The sequence below is a fragment of the Protomyctophum bolini genome (assembly GCF_963924005.1).
Source record: "Protomyctophum bolini genome assembly, chromosome: 4".
NCBI lineage: Eukaryota > Metazoa > Chordata > Actinopteri > Myctophiformes > Myctophidae > Protomyctophum > Protomyctophum bolini.
Window position 1 is genome coordinate 36,664,670 of NC_137865.1, and position 21,103 is coordinate 36,685,772.

General features: G+C 40.9%; 1 protein-coding gene across 1 annotated transcript in view; it reads right to left on the reverse strand.

The window, feature by feature from the left end:
* Window positions 1-9,811: 9,811 nt before the first annotated feature.
* Window positions 9,812-21,103, reverse strand: part of immp2l (inner mitochondrial membrane peptidase subunit 2) — a 151,175-nt gene continuing 139,883 nt past the window's right edge. The window contains exon 6 of the mRNA XM_080761818.1: window positions 9,812-10,148. Coding sequence (XP_080617944.1) covers window positions 10,014-10,148 — 135 coding nt within the window. The 3' untranslated portion in view covers window positions 9,812-10,013. The remainder of the gene's footprint in view (window positions 10,149-21,103) is intronic.

Here is a 21,103-nt window from a genome sequence, read left to right on the forward strand (position 1 = left end):
GAATATTACTGTCTGAGTTCTGTTTGTGAAAACTGACTTTGTTTGAACCTGTTGGAGAAATAAAGCAAGGGGCGCCATCGTGTGTCTAACCCCTGAAACTGCACTCTGAGTTGTATTTCCCACCCGACCTCCCACAACACGTTACAAAAAAATAAAAATAAAGCGCCTGTTTCACCTGACATGTATGCTGTTGTTTTTACAGTCATTGTATATGTTCTTTGAGGATTCTTTTCTCACCAAACGTTGGCCTGTATAATAATGACGTGACCAGAATGCTGGAATATTCAGGGTGAGCGACAAAATAGCAGCCATGCAGGAGAATGATTCATTAATTATTATTTATTTTTTTCTAAAAAAAAATATCCCACGATTTTGTAACCCAGTTTTCTTTTAACCCATGAGTGCCAATTATCTAATGTAATCCTGGGCGCTACACTTCCTCTGCCAACCTGGGGGGGCAGCGGACTGACCTCATGCCTCCTTCTATGCATGAGGAGTCCAAGCTGCTTCTTTTCACCTGACAGAGGGGAATTTCCCCGGCCAGACGTAGCGCGTGGAAGGGACACGTTATTCGGACCAGTTCCTTTCCCCTCCATCAAGCGCTGATTCATTAATTATTACCTTGGCCTGGGAAAATCTGCCTGGGCACAAATTTGGAATTAATTAATTCATTAATTAATACCCCTCATTTTGTATTAATTATTTTGCCTTCAATTCCCTAAAATATTAGTCAGGTGTCTTAGAGATTGACGTCAGGCTGCTACAAGACACTTCATCCCATCACATTCCCAAATGTAAACTAAAAATCGCACCTTCGTCTTTAAAGCTGGCCATCCATTGTCAATGGCATTCAATGTATGTGTTCACACAATGTTTGTGTTTACACAAACCCTCAAAGCTGGACATAGGAGCGCTCCTCAACAACCATAAAACAACAACATGCACACTCTCCCAGGCAGCCTACTAGTATTGAAGTATTAGTGTAGAGTATTGAAGACTGCAGAGTGTAACAAATATTAAAAGCTAGTTTCTTTCAACTCACTTCGAGGCACCCCATAGCATAGCAGCAGACAACATGGGCACAATCAATGAAAATCAATTCAGCAAAAATTACAATTCAATTCTGACCTTTGATGTCTTCAAACATGTAGTAGCCTAATCCATAATCAAGGGCGGACGCTGTTGTAGAGTTTCCCAGTAAAGCTGTAGACTATAGGCTAGCTCCTCTAGCTAGCTCACTTCCTTTCTTTCCAAAAACTTTGCAATAGACATTTGGCATTGTGAGGCTAACATTTAGGATACTCTCAGAGAGGCTTCTCATTCAAATTTAATCATAAACAAAGACCAAGTTTCTGGGGTGAAGACAAACAAATCTGCCACATTCTAGAAACAAGCACATGTCAGGCATCAGGCAGGCATGACCAATCAATCCATGCTAGGTACAGATGGACAAACTAGGCAGTGCCAGTGGCTATGGATCCAAATAGGAAAATGAATAATAATAATACACCCACTGCCATATTTTGCTAAATTGAATGCTGTTATTGCATTCACATTATGTTATGCAATGACGCTACTGTCATCATATATTAGGGCCGAGTTCGGAAATACCTGGGCCTATAGGATCAATTAGGACCAGGTGTGGATACGCCCCTGTTGTCACCTGCCCGGTGCCGCTATGGGAATTCAATGGGATCAATTTGGTTGTTATTGCCTGTGTGGGTAATATGATTGTCATGTTCAATGAGAGGACGCGCTGCTACAGTAGGCCTATATGTCCCCAAAGCTGGAGGGCACTAGAGTAACTATTAGTGACATGTGGTGTGTCCTCTGGGTCCACCATGGACATTATCCCTGCATGTAGACCTGAGGATGATTATTTAAAAAACAGTTTTTTTAAAAACCTCATGTTTCTATATCAGTGGTTCTCAAACATTTTCATGTCCAGGAGTCAGGACCCCCAAAAATATATGAAATTGGCCACCGACCCCCCATCTGAAAGTAGGTTGTTCCAGAGCAACCTACTGCGGCACAGAGTGCTGCGCTATGAGCTTGTAGATCTGCTATTTTTCAATAGCTAAAGTACAACATAATGCTTAAAACACCAAAAGGGGTTCCCGTCCTGAATGGGTTATTATAAAAAGCTTATTTCAATTCTCAGTTGCCTCACTCACAAACGGCGAGGGCGGTGTGTTTACGTGCAGACTCAGAGGGAAGAAAGGAGACGCTGAAATGATTCCACGCTGTCCGGGAAGTGCGCAGCATGCAGGGCAAATATGCAAATTAAATACAGATGCATTTACATCGATATCGACTCGAGTGATTTGGAGTGAAATTACATTTCATGGGCAGAGATAGAAGAGAAAAAACAAACAAACAAACGTATAAGTGTGTAGTTGAAGGATTATTTCGTGCCATGTCATTGCCAAGGTTATTTTAGTTTAGAATTTTATTTAGTTTTATTCCCGTTAACTAACTGGTGCGAGGCACATTGTGAGCTTGTAGATCTGCTATTTTAAAAAGAGTTTTTTACACATTTTAAAATGTATGAAATGGCACATTCTGCATAATGAGTACTTTCTACTTTTGGTACTTTAGATACATTTTGATACAAATACTGTTATAGAAATACAGAGTATTTCTACATTGCAGAATTTGCAGTATACTTAATACTTAAAATATATATAAAATATACTTTTTTCCACCACTGTTCCGGGACATTCCTCATATGCAAGAATATGTATGAGACTTTATGTAATTATGGGGGATTTATTCAAGGTCAAAACTGCGGTGTAGATACAGATCTGTGCAGCCTAATTCAACATTGGCGATAATGCTGACAGTTATTAGGCTAAAGGCTTTATATTTCAATAAGGGCCCATTTCTTCCTCCTTCATTTACATTAATCTACCACAGCTGCAGATAATGAAGTAAAATTTCTGTCAGAGACGGCAAGAAACTTTATCATATAACTTGTTTTAAATATATATTTTACAAATGCAGCAAAATCCACATGATGTGAGGAGAGGTTCATCAGTCGTTATCTCGCTAAAACCAATATTATTTTTCATTGTCTGCGAATAATGGGAAATTGGAGAAAAGGGATTGTGATAAGTATTCAAGCGGCATGAACAGTGGCAGTGATTTCTTTCATTTCAAGGACTCCCGGTTATTATGACATAGATGGGCCAGTTTGATACCAAATATGTTACATCTCTGGGACACCAATCCACCACTGTTTAAAACCACTTTTCAGCTCTTTAAGAGGGTCCTTCAGTGTCAATTTCGTCGTCTAAAAGTATGTCAAAAGATGATCGTCGACTACCTTTTTTCCACAGAGAAAAAAAAATAATTAAAACTTAAGCCATGATGACTAAAACTATGACTAAATATACTGACAATTTTATCAACAAATAAAATGTTAGGGAGGTACTAAAGGAGAAGAAGAGATCATTTTGTTTGGTTGCGATCAGATGTCGTGCTCTGAAAATAACAGATCTGAGCTTGTAGATCGGCCATTTTCAGCATGCCAAGTGTGAAATCAAGCATTACGACTGTAGATGTAGTCGACTAAAATCGTATGATATTTAGTCGACAAACACTAGATTAGCACTAAACTATTTCAGGTGACTAAAATATGACAAAAACTAAATTAGATTTTATTCACAAGACTATGACTAAAACTAAACACTGGGGAAACTGTAGGATCATTTGCAGTGTTGCCAGATTTTGTGAGCGAAATAAGCACATCTAGGAAAACAAGCCCAAAAGAATATGCTGTCTCTGTCTCCTGAAAATTGTATCAGACCTCCCACAACATATGGAAGAAAAGTTGAATGGCCAATTGGCCATTTATCTCCTTGAAAGGAAGGAACCAGCAGAACGTGTGTAACCTCTCGTTCTGGGGAAGGTTAATGCACATGCTGTCCTTCACGGCGACGACACATCTCGCCGTTTAATTTTATAGCGTTGAGTCGTTTTGCTTTTTGATGGCCGCTCACAGCTAGAGGGCCACCGGACATTCACGGGCCTGCGCGTGTAACAACCCCCAAAGTGCTGAACTGACCCTCTGCTGCTGCCGCCATTAGCATAATTGCGCTTGAAACTGGCGAGGACCGCAGCGAGAGAGGAGCAATCAGACGATCAAATGAGCCGTGGTGGGATTTGGAGACGGCTCCCAGCTTTCATTAGGGTCACACGTTAAGGAAAGAAATTCCTATTCCACTGTGTGCACGTGACATTGAAGAGGGGATTAACGGTCGTCGTCCCCCCAGCTACTCGAAGGCTTTTATTTCCCTGTAACAACAACGTATAGGGCACTGGGTGCAGAGAGCATCTTGTTGCTATAGGTAGATAGAGGCAGGGTTGCAACTATCACTAGAAAATACTGTTCCTGAAGAAACAGTGTGAGTTTGAGTAGCGAGAGTGAGTGCGTTTTCCAGACCCTAACCCTAACCTCACAGGGAAGACACGGCTGATTTTTAACCGGCAACGCATGTCACGAGCCACGGCTGTTATCGTGGACCGACACTTCCGCGGAACGGACAGACACTGCCGCGGAACCGAATGGCAGTGGAGTGTCACAACCCCACCCACCTTCCCCGGCAGCACCGCGGTCGCTATTGGCAGTTGTGGTGTCTGAACCGGCGGTCGCCGAACGGACCGACAGTGTCATAATAATCCCCCCACCTTCCGCGGCAGAATGCACTCGCTCCTTCTGGGAGTAGCTCTCTACTTCATGATGATGTATTAATTACCCATGGCGTCACAGTCACGCTAAAAGGATAACCCAAAAAGGTCCCGTGGACTTCTTTCCATTGACGTCCTATATATGTATTCAACATAGCATAAAAAATAACACCAAAATACAATGTCATCAACAAATATAAAGCACTATCGTGAGAAGCAGGTGTTTTTCTTCATAACATACGAGTGCACACGGAAACAAATCGAATTAACCTTTTTATAATTGATTAAATCCATTAGGGTCTGATTAACCACACGCTATACATTGTCGTATAAGTGTCGTAACTCGTGATGCAACGATCTTACATATCTATCACATCACAACGTGTTGTGAGCTATGCTATTGCATTTTTAAAAAGACAATTATTATAATTATTATTATATAAAATTATTTAATGAAAAAAAAAAAAAAAACCATATATAATATTGAATGGAAACCTGGGGTGAGCCTGTCTTGAGGAATAATTCTGTCCTCCAGGGACCTGACACACACGCAGGCACGCACGCACGAACCACAACACAATCACAAGGAGGAGCCAGCCCTCGTGTCCTTGGGGGGAATAAAGAAATGTCAGATTGACATATGGTTGAGTTATGTTCCTATTACCTCTGGATTTACCTTCTGACAGGATTCTGAAATCTTTTCATGCATAAAATCGCCTCCCAAGTGATTTAAAACGTTGGCACGGCGAGACAACATGGCCCAGATAGGCAATACATTCTGCATGCAGAGACCTGCATGCATGGTGTGTGAGGGCCAGTGGTGCAAAGTAAATACATTTACTCAAGTGCTACACTTAAGTACAATTTTGAGCAATTCATTTTTACTTTACTGGAGTATTTCACATTTTCAGTACTTTTACTTCTACTCCATTACATCTCAGAGGCAATCGTAATTTTACTCCACTACAATTATTGTCTCCAGCAGTTCGAAGGCATGGGGAGAGAGTATGTTTTGCACTCCGTCCGTGTGTGTGTGTGTGTGTGTCTGTGTCCGTCCGTCCGTCCGTCTGTCCGTTACCAGCTAATCTCCGGCACCGTTAACCGTTAATCCGGTCGATGCCAGATTTTGCACACTATAAATGCCAATATATCCCACCTTTTTCACATTGGCCTGTTATAGCGCCACCAACAGGTTTTTTGCAAAACACATTTTTGGAACAAAATGCCTCAAATCATCCAATTGCCATCCAATGCATAAGAAGAAATGTCACCCTTTTCACATTGGCCTATTATAGCGCCACCGGGAGGCCACAACCTGACCTGCCCTGGTGGAGTCCTGTGCCCTGAGGGGCACTTTATCTAGTTTGAAATCTGTAGTTACTAGTTACAAAATATACATTAACCACTTCAAGTTCAGCCCTACAGTATATCGTCCATTTGAAAATAGCCGATCTACAAGCTCACAATGCATCGCATTTTGAGCTTGCAGATCGTCTATTTTCAAAAGATTGTTTTAGACATTTGAATACTTGAAATGGGACATTCTGCATAATGAGTACTTTTACTTTTGGTAGCCTACTTTAAGTACATTTTAATGCCGATACTTTTGTACTTTTACTCAAGTACATTTTGAATTCCAGTTCAGCTCGTAGCCTCTTTTTAAAAAGTAAAAAATGGGGGAATGCAAGACATTTGTGGTGATCGAACCGGCAACATTCCATTACCCAAGCAGTGGCGGCTCTATACCTCCCGAGTCTCCTGAGCCCCTATAAATATAAAATATACAACAGCTAAGACCGTAATTCTCAAATGGAGCCCTGACTCATAATTGAAGTAATCTGGTTCGTAGTTCTGCTAGAATGCACACAATCTATTCGCCGTCTTTACTCCATAAATAAGAACGGTAAACATTAGCATCCTCTGCAGCAGAGCTGTACAGATCTATAAAAGATGATGCTGTGTAAGCTAATGAAGCATGTTTTAGCTGTACCACAGTATGTAGTGAGAGAAAGTCATGCATTTAGCCCCACTATACAGCTCTCTCTCTAAAGGCCCAATTACGCCATGACCAGTTGTGGAAAGTAGCTATAGGCTACATAAAATAAACCTTGTAGATCGGATTCAAATGAAAGTATAAGTATAAATGTAAAGGGGTTAATGTATGTTTTGTAATAATATTCACAATCTACAAAGCAACTAGTTTATCTACTTCAGAAACTAAAGTTGAAGCCAGCAAATTGGTGCTGTGTGAACCATCACACGAGCATTGATCTCAAGGACGACGCAGGAGCGCAAAGTACCAACGGACTGGCCAGATGTATGGAGAACCGGGATGAGTGGAAGCGACGAGATGGATTAATGTTCGTCTCAGGACGAGAGATTACTAAATTAAAACTACAATAAAAAATACAAAACCGATAACTGAAACTCAAACTGATTCAGAACGATGAAAACCCCCTAGTTTGACACGTCACATGCTACTTAAAGCATAATGAAATTTAGAACATATTGCCTTATAATGAGAGCGTCCTGGATTAGGAGAGACGAGGCATTCTTTCTGCCACGCTAACAGCTAAGTGAACGGTAAGCTAATATGGTCGAGTGTCCGACAGAAAAAATAAATAATGAAAGACTCAGAATATTCTCCCCTCGCCTGATATCATTGAGGATGTACTAGGACGTGTACACTCGTCCAATGCATGCGTCGGTTGGATTCCCTAGGACGTGTGGCTACGTCCTACGGACGGAAACGGCTAATGAAGCTTGTTTTGACCAAAAACGCAATTTGGGGAAAAGAATCAGAGATAAATGCATTTTTCTTTAAACTATTACATTGAGGCGGATGAGAGACATACTTTTCACTTCTGGTCCATTTCAGGTTGTATCGTGTCGCACACACGCAGCATCCTAGAACTATTCATATTATCTAGCATAAACCACTGAAAAGACCATTGGATGTAAATCACCGTCTCAGAAAAGAGTAGCTTAAGTATGAAAAATGTTTTCACCCACTTTTGTGCTGCATGTAACATTGTGAATACAGGACTTTTACTTGTAACTGAGTATTTCTATACATGCTGTATGGTATTGCTGCAGTAATTATAAGTAAAACTAAATCTGCTAATTTATTCCCCCATAGCAGAGTGGTCTGCATGCCGAGTACTGTACACCTGCATTTAGCCCCACTTCAGTTCTCAAAGGTCCAATTACAGTGTGACACAGCTGTTGCCATTTCAGAATCAAGAGCCAGAACTGAGAGCTCCATTTTGCTTACCGGTAATGTACCGAATGAACAGCTCTCCCATATGATTTATGCAAAAAACAAAAAAACAGGCCTTTTCATGAGCATGGTCAAACAGTTTTAAAAAGGTTTGTGCATCGTTTATCCTGTGTGGCTTCTGGCTTGTTAAAGTCTTACTACGCTGGAGAAAATAACCAATCTATCTGCAATTTCTGGCATGTGACTTCATCAATCATCATACGATGGACTATAAATTAGGAATGATACAGTTGATGTAGGATACTACTACTAGATGGTGATTTGACGGGATCCGATGGAAATTCCGACGGAATCTCTTGAAATGAGAGATTCTGCACAATGAGTACTTGGTACTTCCAAGTACATTGTGATGCCAGTACTTTTGTATAAAAAGAAGTACAAAAGTACATTTTGAATGCAGGACTTTTACTTCTACTTCTATGTAATTGCAGTATTGATACTTTTACTTAAGTAAAAGATGTGAGTAAACCTGAACATCCAGTGAAAAGCTGTCCATAACTGTTACTGTTACTGTGGGCATTGTTGACACTATTGATGAGTCTGTTTTGTAATTAAAGCTTCTGCACTATATTGACACCCCCCCCCCCCCCACACACACACACACACACACACACACACACACACACACACCGGGCTCAGGCTCAGGCACATCTTCGCGGACAGAGGAAGCTGGCGCCCGACGTCATTCCGGCTTTTTAGACAGCTGGTGGATGGAAAAGAAGCTCCACCTCCGTGGCTGACTGATGCGACGGACAGATTCCCGGAAACGCACACGCGTGTGTGTGTGCACACGCTTGCATGTGGCCTTGTTGAGCCCAGCATGTTACTATAAAAATCACACACGTGTGAACTGAGTGGTGCAATTCCCCCCCCCCCCCCCCCCCTCTCTCTCTCTCTCTCTCTCATTACACAGCACTACCCCTCCCTCTGTTTCTGCCGCCCCCTACTGGTATAAATCAGTAACATACTCAGGCTCATGTACACAGGTGTACACACAGGTAGGTACATGGACATTGCTGATTGTAGGAGTGGTTGCACCACTCAACATTGCTGATTGTAGGAGTGGTTGCACCACTCAAAAAAGGGGAACACAATTACACAATTGGAAACACCTGCCGATCAATTATGGCACTGTTCCCTCGGGTAACACCCCCCCCCACACACACACATGCTAATAAACAGCTTGGATTTGGGGAAAAGTTCAGCTTCATCGCTCCCCGGCATGATTATGCCGATGAAATATCATCAATATGTCTAGCTGTGTCTAGAGTCCAGATCGATTGTTCCATCTGCTAAGGAGAAAAATGGATGAGGGCATTTCCACCCACACCACGGTTTTAATGGAGTGAGAGTGCCCAAAAATACTAATACATGGCTTCAATTTGGGGAAGTGGAATGCCATATACATGTATACTGGAGCATCGTTCCAGCCATATTAATGAATTCAAACACAGGACAGGATCAATATCGTACTGTGCAGATTAAATGTTTTTGTTGCTCTTCCCCCGCTTTTTCTCCCTAATTTAGTCCTTATGTCAATTGATTCCTTCCCACACACATTTGTATGTTGTCTCTGCTGTCGTATCCTACTGACTCACCTGCCAGTGATTTGAGGAGCCCCCACCGGGAGGACACCACATGGCATGGATGGATGCAACAGGGGACTGTAGGTGGACATGATGCTATTTTAGTACAGCATGACTGTGTATCTCCAGCGGGAGTTGTACCTTTTTTTATACCAGCAGGACTTTGTTATAAAACCACTGTTTTTGGTGGACTCACCAAATTTATAGTGCAATTTCAAAGTTGTAATACAAGGTATTGAAAGCACAACTGTTGGCCTTTGAATAGGAACGTTTATTAGAAAACTCCTGCTGATATTGTCTCGACAATGTTGTTTAAAAGCTACAGAAAAACATTTATAAATGAAAGAAAAAATAAATACATTTTCAGTTGGCAATGTGTGGCCCCACCTTCAACTTCCCATGTCTCCACTTGGGGTCCTGAACGTATGTAATCTAAGGATATATGTACGTGTTTATCCTCAGCTGTCTTCTTCATCCAGGCTCCAGTTGAGTAGGGGTCCGCGGTTAGAGGGGAGCGACGCTTCAATCTTCTGCCAACGGTTGGGCGGCCAGATGATGTGGGAGGCCCGGCCATGCAGTAGTCCTTTAGATACCTGCAAATAGAAGTAGACAAAAAGAAAGAAAGAAAAATACTTTGTTTACACCTGGCATTCCTCCATTAAGCATCAACCCTAGCGTCCCTATTCTGGGCACGGAACTTAAAATAAAGGAACGGAAAGTCAATGAGAGCTAGCTGGACCAGCTTATGAACTATTTGAACACTATTTTGGGAGTGGTAAATGGTGCATTTATGCATCGCCTTTATCCAAAGTACTTTACAATGGGCAAGATTCATGCACACTTTTACGCACCAGCTCACAGTGCATTGCCTTGTAGATCCGCTATATATTCAGTGAAAAGATTTGGTGTAGAGCCTGGTTTCCAACACGTTCCATGATTTGTTTTGTGACAAATGGCCTAGGGGTCCGGGACCAGGGATTCCCAAAGTGGGGTCCTTGATGGAGTTCCAGGGGGTCCCCAGCTAAATGATAGTTTGGAACCAAATGGACCCTGCATGGGTCTGTAACTCAGAGTGTATAAATGGAACCAAATGGACCTGTTAGCGTCAAACTGCATGGGGGTCCTTGAAATTTAAATGGTTGAGAATCACTGCTAGAGCAGTAAAAATCTTGTTATGGGGGTCCCTGCTGTACCTTTTCAAATGGGGGTCCACAGGCTAATAAATGTCAATTTGGGGGTCCTTGACAGGAAAATGTTTGGGAACCACTGCCCTAGGGGGTTCTCTGACATATTTCAGCTGGGCCGCCAAATCTGAGAGTGTGACATTGAATACTTTATTAGACAGAAAGCAGCAACAGAGTAGTCTACAGTCAAACACTGAGAAAGGTCCTTCGGGCCCTATATATTCAATTCATAAACATAACAAAGCCTCAAAGCCTTTAAAGCATCCCTATTCTGGGGGGAACATTAGCCTAAAATAGCCGATCAACATAATTCCGACATCCCATTACTCCCACTATGTGGCTTTGCGTACAGATAGGGTTAGTAATGGGGCAAGTCGGACCAACTGAATAATGCGCCGGCAAAAAAACGTTGCAGATGCTATTTACGGCAAAGAGGTTTGGTGTAGAGAAAAAAAAGAGGGGACCAAGTACAGAGCCAAAGGGAGCCAAAGGTGGTCGATCCCTGCTTCACCTCTCTGTCAGCCAAGGGGTCCTTGGCCTGGAAAACGTTAGGTGATCCGGTAGCAATCATATTCCTACATCCTACCCTAAATGTATCTGACATGTAGTGGTAAAGGAATGGCTTGACCATGGCTTCTCGGGGAGTGGTTTGAGACACATTATGATTGCGAGCTTGCCAAGTGAAAATTATTATTTCCCCCCTCCATGCCATATACATCAGTTAGACTGGAGCAGCACTATTCCACTGGCTAATGCCAAGAAATCACACACGTTTGGAAATAAGTGCTTGATATACTATCACAGATATTCTCTGAATATATACCACTTTGTCCACAGGCCATATCTCCATATTTGGCCATTTCTAGAATTGAAAAAGATACAATTATTGTGACTACGGGTCGCATACATTTACTATGAAATCGTACGTTTTTGTCTGTCAAAATCCCCATACATGGGAAAGCCACCATATATTATATGGTGACCAGGTCTCGTGACATCACGTGACATCATCAGGGATGGAGATGTCATAGTAAATGCGACCTGGTGTCGCAATTAAGCCCATACTGTATATGGAGATCCCTGATGTCATAAATATTGGCCAGCAACTATACATCTGACCTCAAACCCTTAGAAATCCATGGATATATGTCAGAACCTGTTCTGACATTCTATATGTTGATCCTTCCCCATCCATCCTTCCTCTTCGATGTCTCCCTTTTGACTGATACCTGTCCATTCAAACACTAGACAGGCCTGCCCCAAAGTTATTAGTGCAGCCGCGCCCGGCAGCCGGTGAAAACTAGAGTTCTCAACAGGCCCAAAAATAAGGCACGGCCCTACCTGGGCCCTCATCAAACCCTGTACACTCAAGATACTGCCCCTGCTGCCACCCTTATATCTCCATATATGGAGCTGACCTGGACTGACTTGTTGATCTGACCTCATCAAACCCTGTACAGTACACTCAAGACACGCTCCATATCTGGCCAGTACAGAATTCATCCCATATGTTGATCTGACCCCACATTCCAAAGCGCCAGAGCTCTCCCATAGTCTGCTGACACCCAGGCGGATGCGCCCTGAGGCGTCTTACTCTTCTCCAGGCTAAACATACAATTGCACTCTTTTGGAAAAACTACTTCAGGCAATAGTTTATAGAACTATATGCAATTATATTAATATTAAAAAAGACCCTGTGCAATGGCTATTTGGAGCATTTAGAAGTTTGTGTGTTTACATTTATCACAGAGAGACGGGCAGCAAAGCTTGTGGCTAATTTCTATCATAATGTTTTCAGATACATATTTTAGCGTAATGATCAAGTTTAAAACGAGTTATACACTGTCTGGATGTCATCTTGAATTAGATTAAAAACTGAGTAGTTCTGTAATCAGAAGCAGCTGTGTTGCAGGACACGCAGTGATGGGAATAAACCAGGTGATTGAAATCAAGATCCATTTGTATTCATGCGGGCCTCGACACATCACGTTTTCGTTCAAAGGAAGTAATTAAAATTAGATTTTTACAGGCTTTTGATATAAAAATAGATTGTTAGGTATGCCCATATGATGACCACAAGATATGCTCTAAATTTTGGAAAATGGAAATGAAGAGTTTACATAGTACAGATGCTGCGATGCATGCAGTGCATGCATAAACTTTCCTTAATGATAATTACAGTATATCTGATTTCAGTATTCATTTATGATATATATCTTTTTCATGGTCAAAGCATTTCCGGGGGTCCCCAGCCAAAAACGTTGAGAAACCCTACTCTAAAAGTGTGAAAAACATTTTTCATTTCCCTACGTCTTTAATAAAATGCTATTATACAATGTAAAAAACAAACAAACATGCTAACCATGTGAAAAATATAACAAAATGCACATTGAAAAGAAAATGGTAATGTGATCACACTGTGAGATCGTAGTGTTCCTACTTTGAATCAAAAATGTGGTAAATATGGTGAGTTAAAATGACAATCTGTGCAATTTCTGTCTAAAAGAAACGAGAGCACGTACTGCACACACAAAAACAGCACTGCACATTCAGACCGTCATATTTCTCCGTTCACTCTTTGAACCATTTCCAAATAATGGATGAAATATTCATCGGCCATGCAGTGACATAATAATTTCTCACCAGCACAACCCTGTCCGGCTAAAAGCTACGAAAGGTGCTAATCCTTCATGCCATTATGAGCCACTGAAACACATGGAAGCAACGATCCGTCATCAAGGCGTGTTGTAAGTATTATGAGCTTGGCTGGCCTGCAGTTTAACCCTGCAGTGAAGTAGTGCTACCGGTCAGTGCTCCGAGACAGCACTTGGGGGAAGCGAAAGCACAGATCACGGATATCAGTGGCTATACAGCGCAATACATTCTTTCAGCAACCATAATCATATTCTGTGAGACACTCGTCCAAGTTTTTGCGGGGTCAAAGTAGGGAATCACATGACGTTGATCCTCTATTCGCTCATACTAGGACAGGATGTACAGTATGTGTAGGCAGAATAATAATAATAATTGTAACAATATTTACCTCTGAGATGTTGTGGAGCTACAAGTAAAAATAAATATTGAACATATAAATAATCTTGATTTAATTTCACAGTAGCCTACCTGAGTAAGCCCTCCTCCCTGAGGCCAATTAATCCTGCTGTTCTCCCAAACCCTCAGAGACATGGGTGTGTATGTGTGTGTGCGCGTGTGTGTGTGTGTGTGTGTGTGTGTGTGTGTGTGTTCATTCTCATTTCCGCACTGACTTTCCCTTCTCTCTCCATCAGATCGCTCAGTGGATCATGTAATTTGGTATAGCTGCAGGGAACATTTGTAGCATATCCCCCTCTTAATATTAGGTCCGTGAGTGTGTGCGTGTAATACACACATATATATACATACATATATATATACATATATATATATATATATATATATATATATATATATATATATATATATATATATATACTGTAGGGATGGGACTTTACTGTTTCATTTAGATTAATTAATTACCCCAAAACAATAAGGCGATTTAAAAATTGAGGCATTTAATCACCTTTTTTTTAATTGGATCTAAAACAAAACATAAACAAATGTTTAATAAGAACAGTGCAGTGCATATTGTTATTCCGGCAGGGTGCTTGGTTATTTGGTTATTTGGCTTATGAGCCTGTGTAGCTAGCTAGTGATCCCTATGGCTGAGCCCATGGTCTCACAGTGTGTATATAGCCCTTCTGTGTGTGTGTGTGTGTGTGTGTGTGTGTGTGTGTGTGTGTGTGTGTGTGCGTGTGTGCGTGCGTGCGTGTGCCTTGTCTCACATTGTAAAGCCCCTCTGCCATGTGCTACATAGGAGCACATTACAGGCGAGGAAAAGAGATAACGGATCAGGAGGAAAGACAATGCATCCGTTGACTGGTTCCCAACAACGGTGAAAAGTACATTTACTCAAGTCTTTTAGTCTTTCTATGTTGTGGTATTTCTTATACTTTACTCCCTATACTTAAGTTCCACCACTCTGGTTCTCGTTGAACAATTCCAGCACTGATTGGAATGCAGGCCTCATCGCCCCATCATGGGGATTCATTTTGTAATCTTTTTCATCATCACTTCCATGAGAATGGAATATGACATTTTAGTTGGTTTGGAAATCATTACTGGGAGCTTATGGTAGGCGCAGCAATCCATCTCCCACAGACCAGTGCGGTCCTCAAACCGTTTCATGTCAAGGACCCCCAAATTGATATACCAGTACTGTATATTAAGCCTATCTTTATTGTTTTGTTTTTTCTCTCTCTTTAGTACCAGGGACCACGAGAAGACACAATGTGTGTTAAAAATCCAAAATGATTGTCCAAACACATTTTCAAGATTTTTCAAAAATGTTCAAAAATAGCTCTTTTTGAATAGCCATTGTATAACATATGGATAACGTGGTTAAAATAATAGTGATGCTGTATTAACCCATAGACCTGAGGCTGAATAAAATAAAAAATCTTCTAAATCCTGACCGTTTTCTGAAAAACCTATGTTTCTATAATGGTGCTTAACCTTTTTCATGTCAAGGATCCCAGAAACTATATGTAATTGGCCGCGGACTCCCATCCGAAAATATGTTGTTGTTCCCCCACCCAGAAGCAAAGTTTTGAGTTAAAAACGTTTGCTGTGAATATATATACCGGTATTCAATGATCTGCGACACATTTTCATGAATTAAAAAAAATAGCAGATCTACAAGCTCGTAGCACGGCACTCTGTACCGCACTATGAGCGTGTAGATCTGCTATTTATTAATATAGCTAAAGTATAACATATTGCTTAAAATACAAAAAAAGGTTCCCGTCCTGAATAAGTTAACACATTTAGCTGGGGACCACCTGGAACCGCAGACCTCACTATGAGAACCACTGAGACAAACACAAAGTAGGCCTACCCCCGAAAAGGTTACGCACAAAACAAGCGCAAAAATATAACCGTGTGGCTCATTTTGTAAATACCAGTACAGGCTCTAAAATGACAGCCACCATGAATAACATTTCAGCGTGTTATGTGTTTGACCCGAATGGAAATGCTCTTGGCGTAGAAAGAACTTTGTAGGAAAACAATTAGCAAGCAGAATGTTTAGCAGTTAATTTGCTGTTTTTAATTAAGCTCAGAGGGTATGTGTATCACAGTCTTTGGACCTGAGCACAACAAAAATAAGAATGACTCTAAGACAAGTCATAAGTGCCAGGTGCAACAAGCTCTTGTAGCGCCCGTTTTCGTTATGGTTGGATCTCCAGTTAGCTCATAACATTAGCTTCTGTTAGCTTCACTCCACTCGCTCCACGTTGTGCCGTTCAGAGTATGTTTTTTTTATGCCAATCATGACTAGGTCGCTATAAGGTTGCTAAGAGGCAGCCAATCATTCATGACTAGGTCTTCACTAAAGTCACCAGTACTGGAAGGTGAAAATGTGGTCCAGGCGCTTTTCAAGCACCTGGCAACTAGGTGAAGAATACTAGACCTATAGCTATACGGTGCCTTTTGTAAATGCATGCCCGGCCCGTTAATGCGGTAACCGTCAAAACTCAAAACTATCAATGGAAAAAGTACTAATTATTTTCTTAAGTAATTGTATCAATACTATAGGACCTGCCTAAGATATGTATGCACTTCATTTAGGAGAGAATATCTCAACTGTTCTTGGCTAATATGACCAACCCAGGGCAAAGCCAGGAGGGGAAAGAAGCGTACTACCTATAGACGTGCTGCGGCGCGACAGCTTGGCTAACAACGTACTGCAGAGCTCAAGCAACTGATGTTGGATAGGAGGGAACTAAAAGTTTTCAAATCATTGTAGTGGACTAACAGTACAATGATTAGATCCGAGATGTATAGTGGAGTTGAAGTAGAAGTAAAAGTATTGGAAATTGTAAATACTCAATACCACAAAATTGGACGAGTAAATGTACTTAGTTACTTTACACCACTGCAGAGTATTTTTTTTTATATTGCCGTATTATCTTACACCACTGTAAGACACACACACACATCACGCGATCCCCTGACACTGCAGTATATCTATCCACATCTCAATGTGGAGGGAGAACTCTAATCCGTTTAGACCTGAGACCAGATTCTACAAAATGTCTTCTAAATCAGGACAGTTTTCTGAAACACCCGTGTGTGACATCATCGTCATACCCGGAAGTTATGCGGGAACGCCTACTGAGTGGCAAACTACTTTCTGGCCTTGACAGCCCATACATCCAAACAGGAAAGTTATATCCATTAAACAACATTAAATGGACATTAAACACACTTTGCCACTCACTTTATGCATGCGCATACCCTCTATATCAGTGGTTCTCAAACAATTTCATGTAAGGAGCCCCAGAATTATATATAATTGGCCGCCGACCCCCATCTGAAAATATTTTGTTCCAGGGACCCCCCAGAAGCAAAGATTTGAGTAAAAAAAAAAGAATATATATTCAAAGATTTGCGCCACATTTTCACAATTTTTCAAAAATAGCAGATCTACAAGCTCGAAGATCAGCTATTCTTCAACAGCTAAACTATAACATAAGGCTTAAAACACCAAAAGGGGTTCCTGTCCTGAATGGGCTAATCCCGTCATTTCGGTCCACAGACTCCACACACACCAACGCACCGCAGGCCTTCATGTTTGCTCTCGCTGGCGTTTCTCAGAGCCGGCAGCTTTTCTCCAAAGGCGAGCGTATATATATATATAGGGCCCCCGAGAGTGAGCTCTCCGCTTAGTTTGAGACGCTCAGCGTATACTTCGAGCAACAATAAACGCGTAATCTGATTTAGCCGCATGGCATGATTGTGATATCTGTTAGGCGCTATGTGAGCTGACAGCGCAGCCGCTCGCCTTCCACACCTCCACGGTCCACCCTGAGCTTTAATACTCCACTCCACCTGCTCTCCTCTGGGAGGCGCACGCACTCACGCATGCACGCACGCACACACGCACGCATGTACACCGATCTGTATTATAGACAGAGGTGAAAGCAGAGAGGGAGAGAGGGGAGGCAGAGGGAGAGAGAGATAAGTAGAGCCAGAGAGCAAAGATAATTGAATGAAAAAAAAGAGGAACAATGACAGAATGATAGAGAAAGGATGAACAATAGGCAGAGTGAGAGAGAGAGAGAGAGAGAGAGAGAGAGAGAGAGAGAGAGGGGGGGGATGGAAGCACAGGGAGAGGAATGATATGCTCACACATTCACCTGTTGACTTATGCACTACTCATTATGTAAAAAAGGCTATAAAGAGAAAAGGAATTCACTTATGTTGAAAAAAAAACGCTCTTTCAAAACAAAGGCACAAGTATGGGGAGAAATTTGTCTCAAATGTTTTTACAAATGTTCCATGATTTACAAATGTGTTTCCAAGATTTACAAATGTGTTTACAAGATTTGCAAATGTTTTTCCACGATTTACAAATGTATTTCGTATTTTTACAAAAAATATATAGATTTGTGTGTGCGTTTATCCTAAAATACCATTTGTAAATCCTCAATTCTGCGTGTGAATTGTAAATCTGCATTTGGCATTCCTTTTTCCTGTTGAATCATTTTGAGACAAACGTCACGCTTTTTTATGATAATTTTCACAAATGTATTGTCCTATCCACAAAAAAACATGTAACTTGTAAGTTGGCATTTAAATACATTTTTACAAATATATGACAATTTGAAAAAAAAAATATATATATATATATACTTGCAGGCGCATTTATCATAAAATATCATTTGTAAATCATCAACTCTGTGTGTCAGAGTTGATGATTTGTGGATTTTCTCAATGCATTTGTGACTCCAGGCACTTGTGGATTTTCTCAATGCATTTGTGACTCCAGCCACTTGTGGATTTTCTCAAAGCATTTGTGAAACCAGCACAAGGTAAAAATGTCTCAAAAAGGTGATTGGCTGCCTCGTTGCTAGGCTGCCTCTAAGCCAATGGGAGACTTACTATAAATCCCATAGTCTGAAGTCTTCAGACTATGGGATTTATGGCAGTCCAAGTTCCAGTAGATGAGTTGGATGCTCATTCATTATTGAGATCCTTGGTCGTCCAGTTCCCCACTGTATTTCAAGTTGGACTGGTGTTGGAGGATGTTGTTGATACTCTCTCATGGTCTGAACTGCAGTGCACAATTGTGTTAATGCCTCTCTAACCTCCTGGGACACCGGAACATGCTGTGACACAATATCAATGAAAACTATTTTCCTGTGCACATGCAAATTCCAGGTAGTCCACATCCAGGGGTGCTTACTGGAGAGAATGTAAATAATAGGACAAATTTGGTGAGAGGAGCCAGGTTTTTACAATAACGTCATAAGTGTCAGTATAATATTATGACGTCAGTATCACAGTCAGTGACATGTCAGTGTCATATCACAATCAGTATCATGTCATCACGGTCAGTATCATGATAAGTATCTGGAAACAAGTCCACAGCAAAAGGATTTCAGTTCAACCACTTTAACCCCCTATGTACAAGCTCACTATTGCTATGCCACAAGTTGTGAGCTTGCAGATCTGCTATTTTCAGAAACATTTAGACCATTTGGAGGATTTTTTTTCCACAAACAATTATTATATATCTTGAAACGGGGGTCCCACTCCCTTTCACAAAATATTTTCAGGTGGGGCCCGGCCGCACGGGGGTCTGTGGCCAAATGCATAGCCTAACTATTAATTTAGGGGTCCCCTTGATGAACCACTGTTTTAACTATAAGGGTTTAGCAACCAAAATATAAGGTTTGTGGTGGAATGTAAATAATATGACGATAATAGGCCTAATCATTTTATTGAAGTGCAGGACAAGATGTATTGTTGTCCATTTTGCAGCAGGTAACACTGAAAATAAAGCTACTGCATATCATTAAAAGATGAAGTAAAGTAATGCTAAACTTAAAGTAAAGTAGTCTAAAGTAAACATGGGCAATCTAGACCTAGTCTAAACTATCTTAATGAAGGCATATGAATTGCTATTAATCATAATGAATACATACTCCAGCTTGTTGACTTCTCTCCATTTCCATTATGTTATGTAGTGACTAAATAAGAATAACAAGTCATAACAGACCTGTGCAGAAATCTCACGTTTATGAACATCAATCTAAAGTTTGTTTTGCTGCAGCCTCTGCCTTGTAGCTCACAGTTTCACGTTGCTGTGTTTTATGATCTTCAGTCTGAAGATCATAAAAATCCTCCAAATGTTTTTATCTAAATGTTTCTGAAAATAGCAGATCTGCAAGCTCACAACTTGTGGCATAGCAATAGTGAGCTTGTACATAGGGGGTTAAAGTGGTTGAATTATTTTTGCATTGTAGGAATTGCTTAGACATCAGGTCTTGGAAATTATGACAGGGTGTCACATTCTCTCCAGTAAGCACCCCTGGATGTGGACTACCTGGAATTTGCATGTGCACAGGAAAATAGTTTTCATTGATATTGTGTCACAGCATGTTCCGGTGTCCCAGGAGGTTAGAGAGGCATTAACACAATTGTGCACTGCAGTTCAGACCATGAGAGAGTATCAACAACATCCTCCAACACCAGTCCAACTTGAAATACAGTGGGGAACTGGACAACCAAGGATCTCAATAATGAATGAGCATCCAACTCCTCTACTGGAACTTGGACTGCCATAAATCCCATAGTCTGAAGACTTCAGACTATGGGATTTATGGTAAATCTCCCATTGGCTTAGAGGCAGCCTAGCAACGAGGCAGCCAATCACCTTTTTGAGACATTTTTACCTTGTGCTGGTTTCACAAATGCTTTGAGAAAATCCACAAGTGGCTGGAGTCACAAATGCATTGAGAAAATCCACAAGTGGCTGGAGTCACAAATGCATTGAGAAAATCCACAAGTGCCTGGAGTCACAAATGCATTGAGAAAATCCACAAATCATCAACTCTGACACACAGAGTTGATGATTTACAAATGATATTTTATGATAAATGTGCCAAGTATAAATTATTTTTTTTACAAATCGTCATATATTTGTAAAAATGTATTTAAATGCCAACTTACAAGTTACATGTTTTTTTGTGGATAGGACAATACATTTGTGAAAATTATCATAAAAAAGCGTGACGTTTGTCTCAAAATGATTCAACAGGAAAAAGGAATGCCAAATGCAGATTTACAATTCACAAGCAGAATTGAGGATTTACAAATGGTATTTTAGGATAAACGCACACACAAATCTATATTTTTTTTGTAAAAATACGAAATACATTTGTAAATCGTGGAAAAACATTTGCAAATCTTGTAAACACATTTGTAAATCTTGGAAACACATTTGTAAATCATGGAACATTTGTAAAAACATTCGAGACAAA